General features: G+C 42.9%; 2 protein-coding genes across 3 annotated transcripts in view; one reads left to right on the top strand and one right to left on the bottom strand.

The window, feature by feature from the left end:
* Positions 1 to 642: 642 nt before the first annotated feature.
* taok1b (TAO kinase 1b) lies at positions 643 to 17,944 on the top strand. Its single transcript, XM_027153372.2, has 20 exons — positions 643 to 1,262; positions 6,619 to 6,847; positions 7,096 to 7,167; positions 7,554 to 7,655; positions 7,746 to 7,791; positions 8,068 to 8,164; positions 8,587 to 8,700; positions 8,782 to 8,873; positions 9,155 to 9,248; positions 9,355 to 9,436; positions 9,994 to 10,161; positions 10,307 to 10,510; positions 10,687 to 10,824; positions 11,004 to 11,240; positions 11,335 to 11,463; positions 11,765 to 11,968; positions 12,131 to 12,370; positions 12,570 to 12,782; positions 14,141 to 14,323; positions 14,397 to 17,944. The coding sequence occupies exons 2-20, from the start codon at positions 6,716 to 6,718 to the stop codon at positions 14,898 to 14,900; spliced, it is 3,051 nt and encodes a 1,016-aa protein (XP_027009173.2). The 5' UTR covers positions 643 to 1,262; positions 6,619 to 6,715; the 3' UTR covers positions 14,901 to 17,944.
* LOC113646897 (coronin-6-like) overlaps positions 17,541 to 19,546 on the bottom strand; it is an 18,276-nt gene continuing 16,270 nt past the window's right edge. The window contains exon 2 of one of the 2 annotated variants that reach the window (XM_027153373.2): positions 17,541 to 18,992. In XM_027153373.2, coding sequence (XP_027009174.2) covers positions 18,347 to 18,992 — 646 coding nt within the window. In that variant the 3' untranslated portion in view covers positions 17,541 to 18,346. The remainder of the gene's footprint in view (positions 18,993 to 19,546) is intronic. The other variant, XM_027153376.2, reaches the window with a different exon arrangement.

The following is a 19,546-nucleotide window of genomic DNA, read 5'->3' as shown; positions in this document are numbered from 1 at the left end:
TTTTATTTTATATAGTTTATACTTTTTTTATTTATCTACCTCCTTTCGTTTATATATTCATTCATTCATTCATTCATTTTCTACCGCTTTATCCGAACTTCTCGGGTCACGGGGAGCCTGTGCCTATCTCAGGCGTCATCAGGCATCAAGGCAGGATACACCCTGGACGGAGTGCCAACCCATCGCAGGGCACACACACACACACACACACACACTCATTCACTCACGCATTCACACACTACGGACAATTTTCCAGAGATGCCAATTAACCTACCATGCATGTCTTTGGACTGGGGGAGGAAACCGGAGTACCCGGAGGAAACCCCCGAGGCACGGGGAGAACATGCAAACTCCACACACACAAGGCGGAGGCGGGAATCGAACCCCGACCCTGGAGGTGTGAGGTGTAATATATATATATATTAATCCCAAACTGCATTCCTTATGTTTGAATACCGGACAGATGCAAAAAGCATTTCACTGCATGTCCTACTCTGTATGTATGTGTAGTGACAACTAAAGATTTGATTTGATTTATTTTCCCATCACATCATGCACCGTCGTGATTTATTTTGCCTGCTGTTGTTTTTTTGTTGTTTTGGGCGCCGTCTAGTGGCTGGCAGCGAACCAGCTACCAGAAAGTGTGGAGAAAAATCAGTGCCTGGTCACTGAAAGCTTGAGATATACAGTATTTCTCATGCATGTAGAACTTTTATAGTTTTAAAGTGTCTTTCGTGTTCTCGGGTCATAACAGCGCTGTTTTGTGTGGTTACGAAGCCTGCCTGGATTTTACTGGTGTTTTGTCACTGAGGGGAGGAGGATGTAAAAAAAACAAAAAAAACAATACCATCCGCCATCTTTTTGGACGTGACTTGGGAGTGGGGAGTTAACGTTAACGTTAGCTTTAGAGCTATTGGGATCCACTGGGTTTGTTTTTATATATAAATAAATCTATTTATATGTGTGTTATATTATCTCAAGCAGTCATCACGCAGGTCAACACACTAACGTTTCCGGACACTGTTAGTTTAGACGACTTGGCAGCGAGGAGGATTAATGATGGCACTGAAGGAATAACAAACTCGTCCACGGTTGTGTCAAATCTGTGCTTCGGTCCTCTGTGGCTTCACAGGCCGGTTGTTTGCTGCCTGCTCTTCCCAGGATAACTGCGTCTGAAGCTAGCCGAGTTAGCAAACCGAGCTAACACAACAATTTCCCTCACCGAATCCTGTTTTTTCTGTCAAAACTGGCCTGTCTGACGGGTAAGATGTTCTCCAAACATACACTTCTCGACACTCTGAAGAATTTCTCCGTGGTTCGTTGTCGCTTGTCATCTGAAATCATAACAGTTAGCTAGAATGCTAACGCTAGCATGTTAACGCTAGCATGCAGACGCCTCTGAGGTAAATCGTTGCTGCTAACTTTATGTAGCCGTAAACCTCGGACACCGGAGTTAACTATCCTTAACTAGTCGTGTGGTTATTTATTTATTTATTTTTTTTTAGATCGGATTAAAAAACGCTACAAGGTCAATTCGAGGACTTTTAATCCTCGATGAGGTGAAATGAGACGATGAGAGAAATAAACACGACGTGACGTGATGTTTGTGATTTAGTATTTGAAGGCTGCTAGTTATAGTTGTGTCCGTTTGCTAGTTATATAGTTAACTAGTTCTCTGTACTCGGTTAAGGATAAACCGTGTGTAAAAGGTGTTCACACAGGACAAAGATGTGCTGTGGCTGTGATTTGTTAATCCGGAATAAAAATCTACATGTTCACTATTTTATATTATTATTATTATTATTATTATTATTATTATTATTTAGAAATCCTCAGACACGAATAAACAAGCGAACATGTTAGTAAAGTGTTTGTGTTGCTCAGACGCTCCCTGCTTGTTTCTCTGGCACTTGGACGCGCTTTCTGTCGCATTCAAGCCTGTCATGTTTGTGTCCGAAAGAAAAGCGCCGAATCGTGAAATTCCGCCGCTATGAAGCCTTATAACGCGTCGTTACGCTTTAATAACAACCAAGCGCATTTTGACGTAAGCACAAGGCTTTAACATTGAGCAGGCGCCGCGTTTCTCGTCTCTGTTTTTACTGAAGCGCCTTGGCAGGTTTTCAGCATCACTATCACACACAGTTATTCACTATTATTCACTATTATTCATTATGAATCTCTACAACACGTCACACGTATCAGAGTTTAGCCTTAAATTAACCTTCATAAGCAGGCATGCATATTGTCCAGACATTTAAAGGTGCAGTTGTCGTTTTGTTGTTGTTTTTTGTTTGTTTGTTTTGTTTGTTTGTTTGTTTGTTTTTTATACGTAAAACCTGATCAAAATAGTGCTTTAATCTGAAGCTTCAACACAAGTGGATGAGAAAACAGGTCCAGAACTCTGGTCAGTCGTTTTAAACAACACACGACTCGACAGGATATGAGACATCCTAAGGGCGGAGCTTCGTGAACAGGATGGGTTCGAGAAAGATCAAAGTCCAATCTACCTCCTTAATTATTAGAGATCTAATTAAAAACATGGCTGATCTCAACCTTAAACGAGATATCTGGAACATAAACATAAACGACCGCCGATTAAGTCTTTTTAAAGGGCCTCTGAAATCACAATAGCTGTTTTTATTCTTTTATTTGTTTTCATGATTCATATCTAGACCGATGTCGGCAGGTCTGATTAAAATGTTCTGCCCGACAGCTTCTTAAAGGATCTGCAAAGTTCTTTCGGAAGCTTCTTTAGTTCTATTCGGATTGGATTCGTTTATCACAGAGATGTCAGTAAGACGTCCGATTAAGCTCGTGCCTGAAGATGGAAACGAACACAGGAGCGAGTTGTTAGTGGGTTTTATTTTCTACGAACACAGACGTTTGCATCACCCGGTCGTACGTACGCTCGCACTTCTCTGACGGCTCGGACGCTACGTCGTGAAAGAGACCCCGGAGTAGAGAAGAGATGCCGGGTCTTATTTCAGTTTTGGAGCGAACCAAAGTTCCACAACAATTCGAAAGTGCAGGAAAGCCTTAATCACAAATTTCTGCATAGAAAATGAATTTACAGACAAGTTATTTGTGCCTTCAAACACAGCATTATTCGATGTGTTTATATAATCTCCACCGAATAAGAAAGTCCGGGCAGGACACGTCGAGTGGCTCCTCAAACTTTATGAAGCATTATGATGTCTTTATATCTGTCTAGATGGTATCGAGACACCGTTTAATGCTAAAAGCCAAAAAACTTCGACACGATGGAAATAAAGTCTGGACAAAGCATCTGTAATATCGGAAACTTCCTCGGTATCACATGTCAATTTTATCTGGTCCATATGGAGCTTTCAATTTCAATACTCTTTACCTTTGTGTACTAAAGCCAGACGTCCTGGAAATCGATCAGACTAAATTACGATTATTGATAAACCTTGATAAAGTCTCGGTGGCTAGTTTTCAACTGGTAGCACAAAAAATAACCAATTTTCAGCTCGTCAGATTGAGTGAGAGAACGAATCTTGTCTTCACGCACCATCTAAGTTTCTCCATTATGAGCGAAAGTAACAGGCCTGTCCTTAAATGTTTGATTGTTCTCCATACTTAGCTACCTCACCAAGCCACTGTTTGGTTTGTTCGATCAAGAATCAAATCGTAACTAAGGACGGTTATCTGGCTTCCTCCTACACTCTATTCTGCACTTGTATCAAAGTTGAAAAAAAGCAAACACTCGTTTTTTTTATATTATAAAGACTAATATTTTGTCGACGCGATCATGCTGGAATCTCTTCAGAGCGAACGGACCCAGTGCGGCGTCACCAAAAGTACAAAAGCATTTCTCATCACATTATGTCATAAGGCTCGCAATCTGTTCATCGTAGCAGTAAGAATGCTAATTATGTAGCTTTTTTTTCCGTTCCTACGTCTTGTTATTCTTTCACTAAGCTTTGTTTTTAAATTTCCTTAATCATTGTTGTGATGCTAAGCTCTAGCGTGACAGCGAAAAGACCCTGAAGGATAAACGAGTGGCTCGAAGGGCGTAAAATATAGAAAGCAGGAATCGTCCTAGATGTGTGAAGGTACTGTATACAGATCGTATGTGTATGATCGGAACGAATACCGCAGATTACTGAGATGCCTCCTCGGGTTGTAAAAGAATGCAGAGAGATTAACCTGAACTTGACATGCCGACGCCTTTCGAGAGGTTTTATTTACTGCTTTTTTTTTTTTTTTTTTTTTTTTTTTTTTTTTTTAAATTTGTGGGATTTTTTTTGTGTATTTATTGTGTATTTAAAGCTTTGACTGCCAGTTCTACAGGTTCAAGAAAGCTTACACGCAGGAACTCCTTCGTCCACCACAGAACCTTTTAAGAAATTTGTTAGAAAAACGATCGGTAACCCACTTATTTTCCACTTTTATATACACAGTGTAATGCAGTTAGGGTTGACCGATCATTTTTATATCGTTCTAAATATCCATCAAACTATTCGTACAAGTAAGAAACGAAACACGACTGACTGTTGTACCATTAATCGAGATGCAGGTCACTAAGTGCAATACAACATTACTGACATTTTTCAGCTAATCTCTTTTCTAAAGTATATTTCCAAATGTCCATGTCAGAATAAATGAGACAACGTGACGGTATTCTGTACATATTTTTGCAGATATACATCATACCTGCATTTAGCATGTGATTTGTTTGACTCTGCCCAAAACTAAAATTCTAAATAGCAAAAAGCTCCCACAGAAATGGTTTTACCTGTCATGTGTGTATGTGAGGTCAATCATTGTGTGTGTGTGTGTGTGTGTGTGTGTGTGTGTGTGTGTGTGTGTGTGTGTGTGTGTGTGTGTGTATGTATTCGCCTCTAAAGCTTTGAGACTGACTCAAGTGAATCAGTGACAATCATTTTGGGATTGACTTTGATGTGAACCAAAATGGATGGCAGCCCCATGTCGCTTAATAACAGCAGCCACCATTGAATCGTACAACCGTAGCTGTCTGTGAGGTCGCGTGTGCAGAAGGGGGACAGACGTCACGTTTTAATAGAATGAACTAAGTCTCAAACCCGATCGATTAAAACAGAACGAGTTATAAAAGCTCCGAAGTTGGCTAAACTGTCTGATATCCTCGATATTTTTGGATCACAGTGACAGAAATGTCGTGTGGATACCTGAAGATTTTGTTGAAAGCAGTTACTCTCTCACTCACTCATTTTCTACCGCTTATCCGAACTACCTCGGGTCACGGGGAGCCTGTGCCTATCTCAGGCGTCATCAGGCATCGAGGCAGGATACACCCTGGACGGAGTGCCAACCCATCGCAGGGCACACACACACACTCTCATACACTCACACACTACGGACAATTTTCCAGAGATGCCAATCAACCTACCATGCATGTCTTTGGACCGGGGGAGGAAACCGGAGTACCCGGAGGAAACCCCCGAGGCACGGGGAGAACATGCAAACTCCACACACACAAGGTGGAGGCGGGAATCGAAGCCCCAACCCTGGAGGTGTGAGGTGAATGAAAGCAGTCAGTTTCTTTAAAAAAGGAGAAAGAAAACGTTTGTTTCTTTCGTTGTTAAGCAAACGAGGCGTCAACCTCGTATTACTTAATGGATTTGTGTCAACAAATTTCCGTAAGCGATCTTCGTTGTGTTCCTGTGTCTAACAGAGCAGACGAAGGGTTGGGACTGTGTGGTGTTTTTTTTTGGTAGTCACTCTCTCTCTGTCTTGTGACTCTAGCTACTCACATGTCTCACCGAAAATGCTTTTAGTGCCCAACACACACACAGATATTCATTATTAATACCAGGACCACTCTTCACTCTTGCTGTTATTTGCACACTGAAGATATAAAGGCTGAAGTGTTACATGAACAGAACGAGACCATGGAGTTGCTTTATGTTGGTAATCATAAACCGCAAGAACTGCTGCATTTGTCCTGCACTCAGTGCATAGAGGAGCGTCCTGTCAGCATCAGCGGAGCATTTAAAGCCGCATAACGAACGAGAACAGACGGCACGCCTGTGTCACATGCCTTCTGCCGGAATAAGCTGGCTCGGTCGACCAGACTGCTAACTCACTACTACGGTTCATCACAATTTCACAGATGGCTCCATTTAGGCAGCAGAAAAGTCTTCACACGGTGAACATCTCGTTATCACCTCATACAACCGTATGCACTATACACACTCTTTAATTACACAGGAAACAGCATCAGAGCGATTAAAGGCGATCCGCTGTACAGAACGCCACGCACGACCCGGTCAACGTACTTATACACGTCACCTGGACTAATTCTGTGGTCATTACGCAAGGTTTAGAGGATTATAGGGATCATGGCATGTCCAGTCTTCCACAGAGTACTAAAGATTTTCCTGTAGAGAGAGTGCGCTCTTTTATTTTTGCGGCTCTCAATCAAATGATTAGAATGATTCGCTAGGTTTTTGTGTGTTGTTTTCAACACCTAGAGCTCAATAAGTGTCGATAATCAGACAGTCGCACCGGTGTAGCATCGTGCCCCGTTTCTCTGTATCTTTAAGGATAACCACTGCATGAAGTCACGCTGATTTAAGAACACGTGTTTAATTAATAAGTCTATTTGTTTCACAGGTCCCTATGCACACGCTGCCATCCTCTGGCAGATGAGTCATCATCGAGGGCTTGCGCGTCGCAGTCGCACCGCCAGATAGTCCCCTGCGAGCGCAGCATGCCCTCCACCAGCAGGGCAGGGAACCTCAAGGACCCCGAGATCGCAGAGCTGTTCTTTAAAGAAGACCCCGAGAAGCTCTTCATCGACCTGCGTGAGATCGGACATGGCAGCTTCGGAGCCGTATATTTTGTAAGTAGCAACAAAAAGCTTACATCGCCGTCGTACCGTCTATGGATGCAACAACACCGGATCATATTACATTTTGCACTTCAGTACCTTAATTAAGGTCAGCGATTGACTTGAAAGCTGACAGATTCACGATTTTGCATGACAGAGCCTAATAGTAATAATAAAAGTAATAATAATATGGGGGTTTTTTCGAAGACGCAAACATTAGTTGTCTGATTTCTTTCTTTCTTCCACGCGTCTGTCTCCAGGCACGTGATGTGCGGACCGCAGAGGTGGTGGCCATTAAAAAGATGTCCTACAGCGGAAAGCAATCCAATGAGGTGAATCATTTTGAGCTTAGTCTTCATTCTGATTTAATGCAGTGCCTCGAAGCTTCACGCTGTGCCCGGAAAAATATCATAATCTCGTTATGAACTAAGCACCAGGTAAAAGGACGGCTTCTCTTTCGTTTTATCTTAAAGAAATATCTCGTATTTTACTTTGAATCCCGAACGTATCCGAGGATAGAAGATGTCCGAGTCGCCGGGTGCGGCGACTACACCGCAACGAAGGACTGAATTCATCTCCTGTGTTTAGCTGCACTCAGATATATACGTCTGAGTAAAGCGATGAGGTCATGCATAGCTCCGTATCAGCAGGCTTTTTTCTTTTTTATAACGTATATCTGAGTGGCTAACCGCACCGCTTTTACTTGTTTTCCACTCAGAAATGGCAGGATATCATCAAAGAAGTAAAATTCCTCCAGAGAATACAGCATCCGAACAGCATCGAGTATAAAGGATGCTATCTCCGAGAACACACAGCATGGGTAAACGCTCCGTCTCCAAACGTACAGTAGGCATCCTCGTTTATTCCCCACTTTACCTCTAAATACGTTTGTTCTCGATCCCTTTTTCAGCTCGTGATGGAGTACTGTTTGGGTTCAGCTTCCGACCTCCTCGAAGGTAAGCCGTTCCTGTAAAAAGGTTCAACCGGGGAAAAAACGCGAAAGGCTTTACTGCGAGCGTTCACATATTTCTGTCAAATCAACCTCGAGACCGAGATCATTTCTTTGAGATATTTGAAAAATTTTTCATGTCTTTTATTCATACAAAAAGTTTTAAATCGTCATATCCCTTAGCTCTATTCACAGGCGTTATAATAAATGTCAGTACACTCCTTGGTATTCAGTTTTCTATAATAGAAAGTATTCAGTTTTCCTTTTTGTTTGTATTCTGCAGTTCACAAAAAGCCCCTTCAGGAAATCGAGATCGCAGCTATCACCCACGGTGCTTTGCAGGGGCTCGCCTACCTTCACTCTCATAACATGATTCACAGGTAGGTGACCGTTCACGACGTAACAACATGACAGCGTAACTCGGATTGGACAGAGAATACATTTTAAATGAATTTAAAAACAGATATAAATAGTGGGTGCAGAATTAGTTTTCTTTCTATCTTACTTTCTTTCGGCACGATGTATTTCACACAACGTCTAGCATTTATGAACTAGCTGAGGAGGTTCGGGAGACGAAGAAAATTCTGCCGATTGCTATCCGTTCTGCCGATTGCTACTCAGTTCATATAAGACCATAACGTCTGCTTCCTGTTCAAACTCTTAACACAGAAATAATACAATTGTATTGAGTTTAAAACCGCCTTCCTCCCAAAGTTCCCACGCATCAATCTGTCTGCTACCAGGTTGTCGTATAGCTTCCCACTAAAAATGATTCCTTACACTCTTCTCTTGCACTTCTCAGGGATATTAAAGCTGGGAACATCCTGCTGACTGAACCTGGCCAGGTCAAACTGGCAGATTTCGGTTCTGCCTCCATCGCTTCTCCGGCCAATTCCTTCGTTGGGACGCCATATTGGTGAGCACGGTGCTGTAAATGCCTGTAAAATTACACCATCGCTATCTGCATGCACCATTTCCGTTGTCTTTCTCCTTTCAGGATGGCTCCAGAGGTGATCCTGGCTATGGACGAGGGGCAGTATGACGGGAAAGTAGACGTCTGGTCCCTCGGGATCACCTGTATAGAACTAGGTAAGATTGCTCCTAGCTAAATTTGACATACATTATGCGGCTAAGCCGAGTTTAGAGTGGGATGTGGTAGCTCAGTGGTTAAGGTGTTGGGCTATTAATTGGAAGGTCATGGGTTCGAGCCCCTGGTCCACCAAGCTGCCGCTGCTGGGCCCCTGAGCAAGGCCCTTAACCCTCAGTTGCTCAGTTGTAAGTCACTCTGGATAAGGGTGCTAAATGCCATATATATGCTAAATGCCATAAATGTAAATGTAAATCCTCGATCTTCTCTGTGTCTCTTCCAGCTGAAAGGAAGCCTCCCCTGTTCAATATGAATGCAATGAGTGCCTTATACCATATAGCGCAGAACGAGAGCCCAGCACTGCAGTCGATCGAATGGTGAGTCTCCGGTGCACAAAAAAACAGTAGCCGTTCTTGTTCAATATCAATATTTGATCGTGAACACAATCATAGTGCGTATTATATTCTGTTTTCTGTTTTCTAGGACGGATTACTTTAGAAATTTTGTTGATTCTTGTCTTCAGAAAATCCCCCAGGATAGACCCCAATCAGAGGACCTGCTACAGGTGACCACTATTAGTAGAATTTGAAACTAATTTGCTTTAACGTTGTTCTTCTAATCGTACAAACTACATTTTTATGACCTAAAATAAAACTCTTTATCTGATCTGTGCATTATTATTCACGGACGGTTCATTTCAAGGTATAACCAATTAAATCAGTCATGACTGACTTAATACCAGAACAACATAGCGTTTTAATATCAATATCAATATTTGAGACAACGTTGTGTTGTTTTTTGCTTCATTTCCCTGTACAAACAGGAACAAAAAGTCAGTCGCACTTTGCCTTTACTTTGTCAGCCGTGACTTTATTCAAACAGTTTTACAAACGGTTCTTTCTTTTCTCACACTTATTGTGGCCTTTACTCCATCAACACAAATACCGTCCCTATAAAATTCAGTTCAAACTCCGAAACAATCAACATAGTGTACTTAATGAACAAGATCAGCTCTGTAGGACCTGCTGGATTGGTCAGTGGTCTTAGGTATAGAGGGAATAATATTTAATTACAAAATAAATAAATAACTATCTGAGTTTAACTTACCTGCTTTGCACACAGCATGCATTTGTTAAACGAGAGAGACCGGAAACTGTCCTGATCGACCTGATCATGCGAACCAAGGACGCCGTCCGGGAGCTGGATAACTTGCAGTACCGCAAGATGAAGAAGATCCTCTTTCAGGAGGCCCATAATGGGCCAGCTACTGAGGCCCCAGAGGGAGAAGAGGTCAGACTAGTGCACTCAAGTATTGCTCTGTGGTGTCATGAAATGGTGCTTAGACCTTAGGATCTCACGAAGTGTGTGTGTGTGTGTGTGTGTGTGTGTGTGTGTGTGTGTGTGTGTGTGTGTGTGTGTGTGTGTGTGTGTGTAGGAGCCTGAGCATGGGGCTGGGCGGACAGGCACAGTGAACAGTGTAGGAAGTAACCAGTCCATCCCCAGCATGTCCATCAGCGCCAGCTCTCAGAGCAGCTCTGTCAACAGCCTTCCTGATGCTGCAGATGATAAGAGTGAACTGGACCTGATGGAAGGAGACCACACCGTCATGTCCAACAGCTCTGTTATACACCTCAAACCCGTACGTTCACTCCATTCCTCGCCGTCACGCATCATCGTTAGCCTTAAGCGTCGAAAGCGATTATTTTTATCTCGAATAACAGCGAAAATGTTTTTGAGAACCGATACATTACTCATGTAGTCAATTTCAGATACTAGTAGGTCTCATCACTCATCTCACCTTTATGGTGTTGACAGGAAGAGGAAGAGGTTTACCGAGATGACCCGGAGGCACGCGGTCATCCCTCCGAGCCCCAGGCTGCTCCAGCACAGCCACCCCCACGCAAATACCACCGCAACCGCGAGCACTTTGCCACCATCCGTACAGCCTCACTGGTGAGTCACCCCTCCCTTGTTCTGTCATGCCGGGAGAGGTTTTTGTGCTCCTCTCAATAGAGCATATTATTTCATTATTATATAATAAGGAGCTTCTTGATCATAAGAACTGGAAATAACAAGACAGGGAGGATGGGATATCTGTACAGGGCGTCGCTCACTCGGGCTTTGCTTTCTAGGTAACAAGGCAGATGCAAGAACACGAACAGGATTCAGAGCTGAGGGAGCAGATGTCTGGCTATAAGCGCATGAGACGGCAGCACCAGAAGCACTTGATGGCTCTGGAGAACAAGCTTAAGGCTGAGATGGATGAGCACAGACTAAAGCTGGACAAGGAGCTGGAGACTCAGCGGAATAGTTTCGCAGCCGAGATCGAGAAACTGGTGAAAAAGCACCAAGCAGCCATGGATAAAGATGTAAGCGTGCATCAACTCCGATCAGTTTCTTCACATCCCTACTCCACATATAACCAAGCACAGACGTGTTGTGTGATTTTTGTGTTTTTTAAAGGCCAAGTCGTTCGCCAACGACGAGAAGAAGTTCCAACAGCACATTCAGGCCCAGCAAAAGAAAGAGCTAAGCAGCTTTCTCGAATCTCAGAAACGAGAGTATAAACTACGCAAGGAGCAACTGAAAGAGGTTAGCAGTGTCCTTGTAGTTACAGTATAACTGAGATCTGTACATTTTAACCGAGACCTGTACATTTGCTGTCGTGATCGTTGTAACGTACTGCATACGAAATGAAAAAAAAAAAAAAACTAAAGGGGATGATTCCAGAAAGCTAGTATGCAAATCAGCCTTGTAAGTAGGTTTGAAAGCTGCATAAGAGGATTTGTAAATTTAAGCACGAAGCATAACAGTGTATAAAAATGGGTTAATGCAAAAGAAACAGAATATGTCTAAGCGATATAAAGCACCGTGTATTTACATGGCTCGTCAGGAGCTGAACGAGAACCAGTCCACACCCAAGAAGGAGAAGCAAGAATGGTTGTTCAAGCAGAAGGAGAACATCCAGCACTTTCAAGCCGAGGAAGAAGCCAACCTACTCCGCCGACAGCGGCAGTACCTAGAGCTCGAGTGCCGGCGCTTCAAACGCCGCATCCTCATCGCCAAACACAACGTAGAGCAGGACCTCGTGCGTGAAGTACGTCAGCATCTACCGTAAAAAAAAAAACAACGTTGTAGCGGTTTGATAACTTTTTTATTTACAAAGTAATACAGAATTGATTACAGGATATCGTCATAAGGTACGTCTCGTTTTTTTTTTTTTACTCTTCCCTCACGATATTTCTTTCCTCCAACACAGGAGCTGAATAAACGTCAGACCCAGAAGGACCTGGAGCATGCTATGCTGCTGCGCCACCACGAGTCCATGCAGGAGCTGGAGGTGAGGCAGTTGGGCACCATCCACAAAATGAGGACCGAGCTCATCCGCCTGCAGCACCAGACCGAGCTCACGAACCAGCTGGAATACAACAAGCGCAGAGAGAGAGAACTGCGTCGCAAGCACGTCATGGAGGTCCGGCAGCAGCCCAAGAGCCTAAAGGTTAGTGGGACTTTATAGCAGCTGGCGGTTTCAGTTGATAACACAAACTAACTTTTTCTTTATTCTGTATTTCATTAAACGTCCTCCTCTTGCTGTTGTTTTTGTGCTGTCTTGTTCTCTCTCTCTCTCTCTCTCTCTCTCTCTGTCTCTGTCTCTCTTTCTCTCTCTCTTTTCTCCCTTCTTTACTTTTGTGCCTCAGTCCAAAGAGCTACAGATCAAGAAGCAGTTTCAGGACACCTGTAAGATCCAGACACGGCAGTACAAGGCCCTGCGAAACCACCTGCTCGAGACCACGCCCAAGTCAGACCACAAGGCTGTGCTGAAGAGACTCAAGGAGGAGCAAACGAGAAAACTGGCCATTCTCGCTGAGCAATATGATCATTCCATCAATGACATGCTCTCCACTCAGGCTGTAAGTAAAGGTGTAGGTGCAGAATTGTAGTTTACTGTAGTGTTAATAACACAGACGTGTGATGGGTCCGTGTTCATCACATATTTGTTGTTCAGGGGTCGGCATTAGCGGGAAGTTAACACACACACACACACACACACACACACACACACACACACACACACACAGTTTACATATTAGTGGTTTATCTTGTATTCTTTAAGTTCATTTCTTTTCATCTCTTGCCACTGCTTTACAATTTACCTTGGCATCTACTGATAGCACAGACAGTGGTGTAGTCTAGTTTTTTGTACTGAGTATACTGCGATTTTTTTTTTCCCCTCCCAGTCTCATACACACCCATCCTAGAGCGACACCCTATAGGCACCACCACACTCACTAATGCATTAAATATGCATCTACATGTAATTGAGGGCATTATTAAAGACTGCTTATGTGTTATCAACATTCCAATTTATTGTAAGCAACAAAAGACAGACAGCTGATAAAACCTGTGCTCCAGGTCCCATATTCATATAACATTTAAGGCTAAATGTAGCTCTTAAAGGTATAAAGTTCGCCCAAAAATGAAAATTGTGTTATTTCTTTCTTCTGTTTAACACAAAAGATGATATTTTGAAAAATGACACAATTTTCATTTTTGGGTGAACTTTATACCTTTAAGAGCTACATTTAGCCTTAAATGTTATATGAATATGGGACCTGGAGCTCAGGTTTTATCAGCTGTCAATTTTCAATGTACATTTAAGAGTGAACAATAAACGTTTGTTCAGTTTTATCATCAACACTCTTTCATTGCAGAATATTATGAACTGGTAGTTTACAAAGCTTTCCAAATACATTTGTACTCGGGCTGTGGGTGAAATGTCACCCGAAGCTGCTGTAGCTTTAAGCGCAGGCTTCCGAAAACACTCAGAGTGTAGTTTGAGTCTGCTTTTGTTTCATATCTTCTTTTACATTAGTTAGTTCATTTCTAATTTGCGCCAGAAAACACCGCCAAGCAACTGATTTTCCTCCTCGGTAGGTGACGTCAGATCAGGACACAGGCCACGGAAACCCCAATGGTCCAAAAATGTTAGTGATTCGCAATCGCAACCACAGTCTGTGTTCGAAATACAGACGGGGTGAATTTATGAATGAAAGTTCTGTCACGTATCCTCACGTTTTTTAAGTGGGTATACGGAAATCTTTGGCCTTTCCTAGTGGGTATACGGCGTATACCTGCGTATCACGTAGACTACACCACTGAGCACAGAGGAGAGTTAACAAACATGACATAAGACACAGCTAGTAGCGACTTAGAATGCAGAACACAGCGACATCGCCCCGTCTGAGCCCTGCTTCTGTCCCGTTTACAGTTGCGACTGGATGAAGCCCAGGAGGCAGAGTGTCAGGTGCTGAAGATGCAGCTTCAGCAGGAGCTGGAACTGCTGAACGCATATCAGAGTAAAATCAAGATGCAGACCGACGCGCAGCACGATCGTGAGAGGAAAGAGCTAGAACAGAGAGTCTCACTGCGCAGAGCTCTCCTGGAACAGAAGGTAAGTCGCAGCATTATTTCAGTGTAAAATTAAGGCAATATTTAGATTTTTTTTTATTTTTTTTTAATATCAGATCGAGGAGGAGATGGTGACGTTGCAGAACGAGCGCTCGGAGAGAATCCGCAGCCTGCTGGAGAGGCAGGCACGTGAGATCGAAGCCTTCGACTCTGAAAGCATGCGTCTAGGCTTCAACAACATGGTGCTGTCAAACCTGGCCTCGTCTGACAGTCACAGCCACGGTTATCCAGGCGGGCCGGGTGCCTGGGGTTCACCACACAGTACTGGATCACAGGGGCCACACTGGGGCAGCCAGCAGAGCCATCATCACCACCACCATCACCATCAGCACCATGCCGGCCAGAGCGGCTCCATCCAGCAGCCCTGGGGACACAGCGGACATCCTTCCTGGGGCCATCATGGCTCAGGCGGCAGCCAGCGGTCCAGCACCGGCGGGGCACGGAACAGCCCTCAGGCGGCGCGGAGAACATCGGCAGGAGGCCGCAGCGAGCAGGGAATGAGCAGGAGCTCCAGCATCGCTTCTCAGATCTCCAACGGCTCGCACCTGTCCTACACATAAGCCAGCCCGCTCTAACACTCCTCCCTCAACACACACACTACACACACACTACACGCATTGTCTGAGAGGGGCATTAGGTACACCAAGGTCAGCGAGGAGACACAGAGCCCTGAGTGATATTCTCTTTCTCACTCTCCCTCTTAAACACTTTATTTTTGCAGTTGTGGAAATGTTCCACTAAAAAAAAATGCACCTTATATTTAGAATCCTCATTGGAAAAGACTCACAGGTTCAGATTCATCTGCAAATATCATAAGTCTAAAGTATGCACTGTATATGGAGCAAAGTCCTTTTAACAGTGCGTTAATACGATGACTGGAACGTGACCGTGTGTGTTTACGAATGTGGTTAAGATAGAATGAGGTCTCGTTTGAGCGTTTATATAAGCAGGGTCAACGTCATCCGTCGTAAACAGGCACACTAGTTTTTGTTGTGGTTTTAGGGCACATAATCAATCATGTTACAGTTTAACCAATAAACTGTAAGCACACAGTAGTCCCTCGGTGCGAACGCGCGCAAAGTTCTTTGTGTTAAGCGCGGTACGTTTGCTGAGACAGAAACGACAGCCTCGATTTCATCCTCAGATGGATGTTTGATTCCTCAAAGAATGTATAGTCTGTTTATCTTCTCAATGAGAACCTCTGCAGTAAAGCTGTATGGTTTGGTGATCTGAGATGATTGTTTTTAACACTAAGTGTTTTAAGGAAGGGGAAAAAAGTGGCACAGGAAGCTGATACGATGCGGAAGGAAAAGTAATCGCCGACGATTCGGGAAGCCAGTTGAGTATTTCTCTAAGTAATTAGTTTTCTACCTTTGGCCATAATAAACCTTATGATTTGAAAATCGTTAATCCTGATTGAAAGATTGTTTTGTTTTGTCCATGCTAGCCATCAGGTTTGGTGAGAATCGCCTGGAGATCTTCACCGAAACTTGAGAACTACGGTTTTAGTTGCTAAGTTGTTGGGGTTTTTTTTTAACAGAAGGGCTACAGGAAGCTCAAAAGATGCAGAAGGAAAAATGTGATGTTTGAAGACTGCGAGTATTTCTTGAGCTGATTTTAAGGAGAGTCTCTGTAAACACTACATCATGCGGTCATAGCGTGCCTCACGACGAACAGCTCATCTCGCGTACGCTCGTACGATAACGGATCCGTGGGATCATCGCTTACGTGCTTATAAATTACATTTTAGTTTCAGATCTAATTTATACGTCCGCACTAATTCTTATTACAAGCACAATAACAACCGGCTTCCGTGAATTGTCATGGGATCTTGTTGTGTTTAAAAAAAAACATTTTCTTCTTATTATATTTTGCCAGGTTTAATGGATTCGAAATGATAGACAAGGAAAATATCATGGAAAAGTAAATATAGTTACGGCTGATTTAGGTGATAAAAGGAAGCAGTTGATTTTGTGTGTGTGTGTGTGTTGGTGGTAATGTGTATACTTTATACTCATATAGGAAGAATAAAAATATCTGTCAGTCAGATATATGATTCCTATTCAAAAAGCCAAAGTTCCTTTGACCCCAGCTATGCAAAGACAAAACTAATCATCACGTGCTGCTCTGTGTCCTCTCTGTGTCTCAGACCTACGGTGTGTTCTCTTCTGCCCCCCTCCCAGCTTGGTGTCAGGGCAGTATATACAGTATGTAGGTTTGGGGGTGAGAAGCTCTCTTTCACCTCCGATCACCTTCACACTCATCATCCCAAAGCTCCGGGCATCTCCTGCCTGCTCAACATCTTCCCTCAACCACCGTTTCTAATTATGTGTACAAACAAAAGATTAAGAAAAACACAAAGGCAGAAAACATATATATATAAAACATGTTTTTTGGAAGATAGCCAGGAGACAAGTATACATTTAATTGAGCTGTATAGAGAAAGTTTGTGTATATTGTACAAATAGAAAATGTTTTAAATAAAATATTATAAATCTACGAGCCCGAGAGATACCCAAATTTAAAACCTGATATATAAAATTAGCTGCTTGAAGGTGTCTAAAAATAAAAATATCCAAAGCAAGACATCACGATATCAAGAAAATTCCAACATCTTGCATCTTCCTTGACGTGAATAGCTTTTTCAGTCTTACGCTCTTAACTTTACAGATGGCGACGGAGACATTTCGTGAAGCTTACGTTACTTTATCACATGAGCCAAGGAGATCTGCCTCATGTTCCAGGCCATCAAAACGATGCGTCCCGAGACTCACGGTCCCTTGAATGCTCGTCTTTGCGGTCGTTTAATGAACATCTAGTGTTGTAAATGTCCTCAAGTGTTTTCATGGCATCGCTGGCCACATAGAGATGTCAACAAACTCAACTTTAATTTAGCTTATATATTACAAGCTGACTGAGCCATTGCACTTTCAGGCCTCAAAGGATTGGGGCCGAATTTAAAGAGAGAGAGAGAGAGAGAAGCTAACATGCCAAAATCACTTCACAACCTCGTAAATGCTCGATTGGAATCAGATGAGCTGCCAAAAAAATCCCAAAAATTCAACAGTTTATTTCACCCGGACTCTGACTAAGGTCAGTCACTCTCGTTTGAGCTCCAGAAGCACGAAGAGGACAGAGGTGCGCCCTCTTGTGGAAGTGTAATGTCATGCGTCACATCGCAGCCTGCAACATCCCCCCTGTTTTAATGATCCCTTTAAAAAAAAAAAAAGTGTGAGAACAAGGGAAATCTGCAGAAACGAAGCGACGGGGTTTGTATGTACAGTTACAGTGTGTTCACCAGTATTCCTTCAAAACGATCAATTATTTTTCTTTTTTTTTTCTGCTTCAACATTACCATAACAATCCATATATAACCTGTATTAAAATGTATAGATTGTGAAAAGCTGAATGTCATTAAGATTATAACAACAAATTGTATGGCTATTCACAAGAAGAAGAAGAAAAAATCCATTAAAATGTAAACAAAAATTCTGAAAACTTTACGGGGACAAATGTAACGTTTTTGTTTGTAATTACTCCTTTTGTTGGCAGAGGGCTACTGGATTAAAAAAGAAATCATCTGTAATAAAGTAATTTTAATATACGTCGGTCTCGATAGATTTCTTTGCGAGTGTGGGAGAAGATTCGAAAGCCATTTGGTCGGATAGATGGATCGTTGTGTGTGTGTGTGTGTGTGTGTGTGTGTGAGGCATGATTCAGGAAGTTAAAACGTTTTACCGCTTCCTCTCATGGGCACGAGTTCCTTCGTAGTCTTTTTCCGAACCGGAGTCTATTTTTTCCCACATTTGTACGTTCAGGGACAAGAAAATTAATTTTCTGAACAGAACTTATTTTTAATTTCCACAATAATACATTCCCCCTTTTTTAGACAGACAAGTGAACTAGTTAGAATGAAATAAAAGGTTAATATCTTAAGCACTTTAAAAACTCTTCCAGGTTTTGTCTTTCTCCCTTGTCCGTTTGCACCGTTGTTACAATTCACACGTCATCGAGTGTACGATCTGTTCCACGTGAACGTCTCCTGCTCTTCAAACGTGACCGGTCTCGAATGAGAGGAGAGTTGTCTTTGTGAACCCGAGACAGGCCTGTCTCTGCGCAGCATGGTTGGTTTCCTCCTCCTGTGAGCAAAGCCACCCGATTTGTGCCTGAGCCCTTGGACGACATCTCGCCCAACAAACCCTTCCATGTAGCATTTTGTTTCCTCGACCGTAAAGAACTCGGTGACAACCTGGAAATATTCCAGCACTGCTTTGTGGCTCCAGGAAGCATCGTTCTGCTGCAAGAAGCCACAATGGCTTCCTTGGGATGTCAGAGCCAGAAAGAAATATGGGCTGTTTTGGAAGATGGACATGGGTAAGGTGTAGGCTGGAGGTAGAAAAGGGTCATCAGTGCTGCACAAGCAAAGCACAGGAAGAGCAACTTCATCAGCATCTCGCAAGGGTTCGTTACGTTCCCAGTAACCTGCCCAGTTAGTCTGTACAGATCTAAGCTCCACGCCCTGGTTCAGTGTGTCCTTCTGACTGGTGTCTAGCAATTTGACTGAGCAGAACATCAACTTCTCCATGTCTTGAAGAGAACGACAGCTGAAGATTTTCTTGATGTCCATTACTGAACTTAGGGCAGTTGCATACCTGTGGGGGGTTTAAACAACATCCATTTAAAGATCAACAGTTCTTGACAATTATATCAAAAAGTTTATCGCTTATTACCTCGAGAGACTCGAGCGCTACATTACGGTATCAGCTTGTACTGCGGCGGGGCTTATTTTAGTTTTCCAGCAACACACCAGTCAAAATGAGGCCTTGCTGATGTTTAGCTTAGAGATCAGGTAGTGATGGAAGTTCTACCTGTAGCTTTACTACATGCGAGAAACCAAAGAATCCTGCTTTTTAAAAAAAAACAGCAACACTCCAGTGACTTTTTAATTCCACACCGTACATGTAAACATATGGGGGACAAAACAGCAAAGACAAAAGCGTGAGCCAAAGATTTTTAATGGTGCCAAGATAACAGGCTTTATAAAGTCGTACTCAGTTCCCAGAAATTAAAATCTGCTCATTTTGTTAGAAAAATTACTGGCAAATTATTTAATTCCCCTATTTCCACTCAACCGACAAAGTACAATGACGACGGGGACAAAAAAAAAAAATTAACGGTACTTGATTTGCTTTTTATTTTGCAGAAA

The sequence above is a fragment of the Tachysurus fulvidraco genome, chromosome 21 (genome assembly GCF_022655615.1).
Source record: "Tachysurus fulvidraco isolate hzauxx_2018 chromosome 21, HZAU_PFXX_2.0, whole genome shotgun sequence".
Lineage (NCBI taxonomy): Eukaryota > Metazoa > Chordata > Actinopteri > Siluriformes > Bagridae > Tachysurus > Tachysurus fulvidraco.
The sequence above is the reverse complement of the archived record's forward strand: the minus strand, read 5'-3'. Positions and strand labels throughout refer to the sequence as shown.

Excerpts from the sequence above, each read along its gene's own strand:
- taok1b (XM_027153372.2), top strand. The coding sequence starts at position 6,716 with ATGCCCTCCACCAGCAGGGCAGGGAACCTCAAGGACCCCGAGATCGCA. Across the intron at positions 10,511-10,686 it reads CTGTTATACACCTCAAACCC|GAAGAGGAAGAGGTTTACCG; the intron begins GTACGTTCACTC and ends TGGTGTTGACAG. Across the intron at positions 11,241-11,334 it reads AAGCAGCCATGGATAAAGAT|GCCAAGTCGTTCGCCAACGA; the intron begins GTAAGCGTGCAT and ends TGTTTTTTAAAG.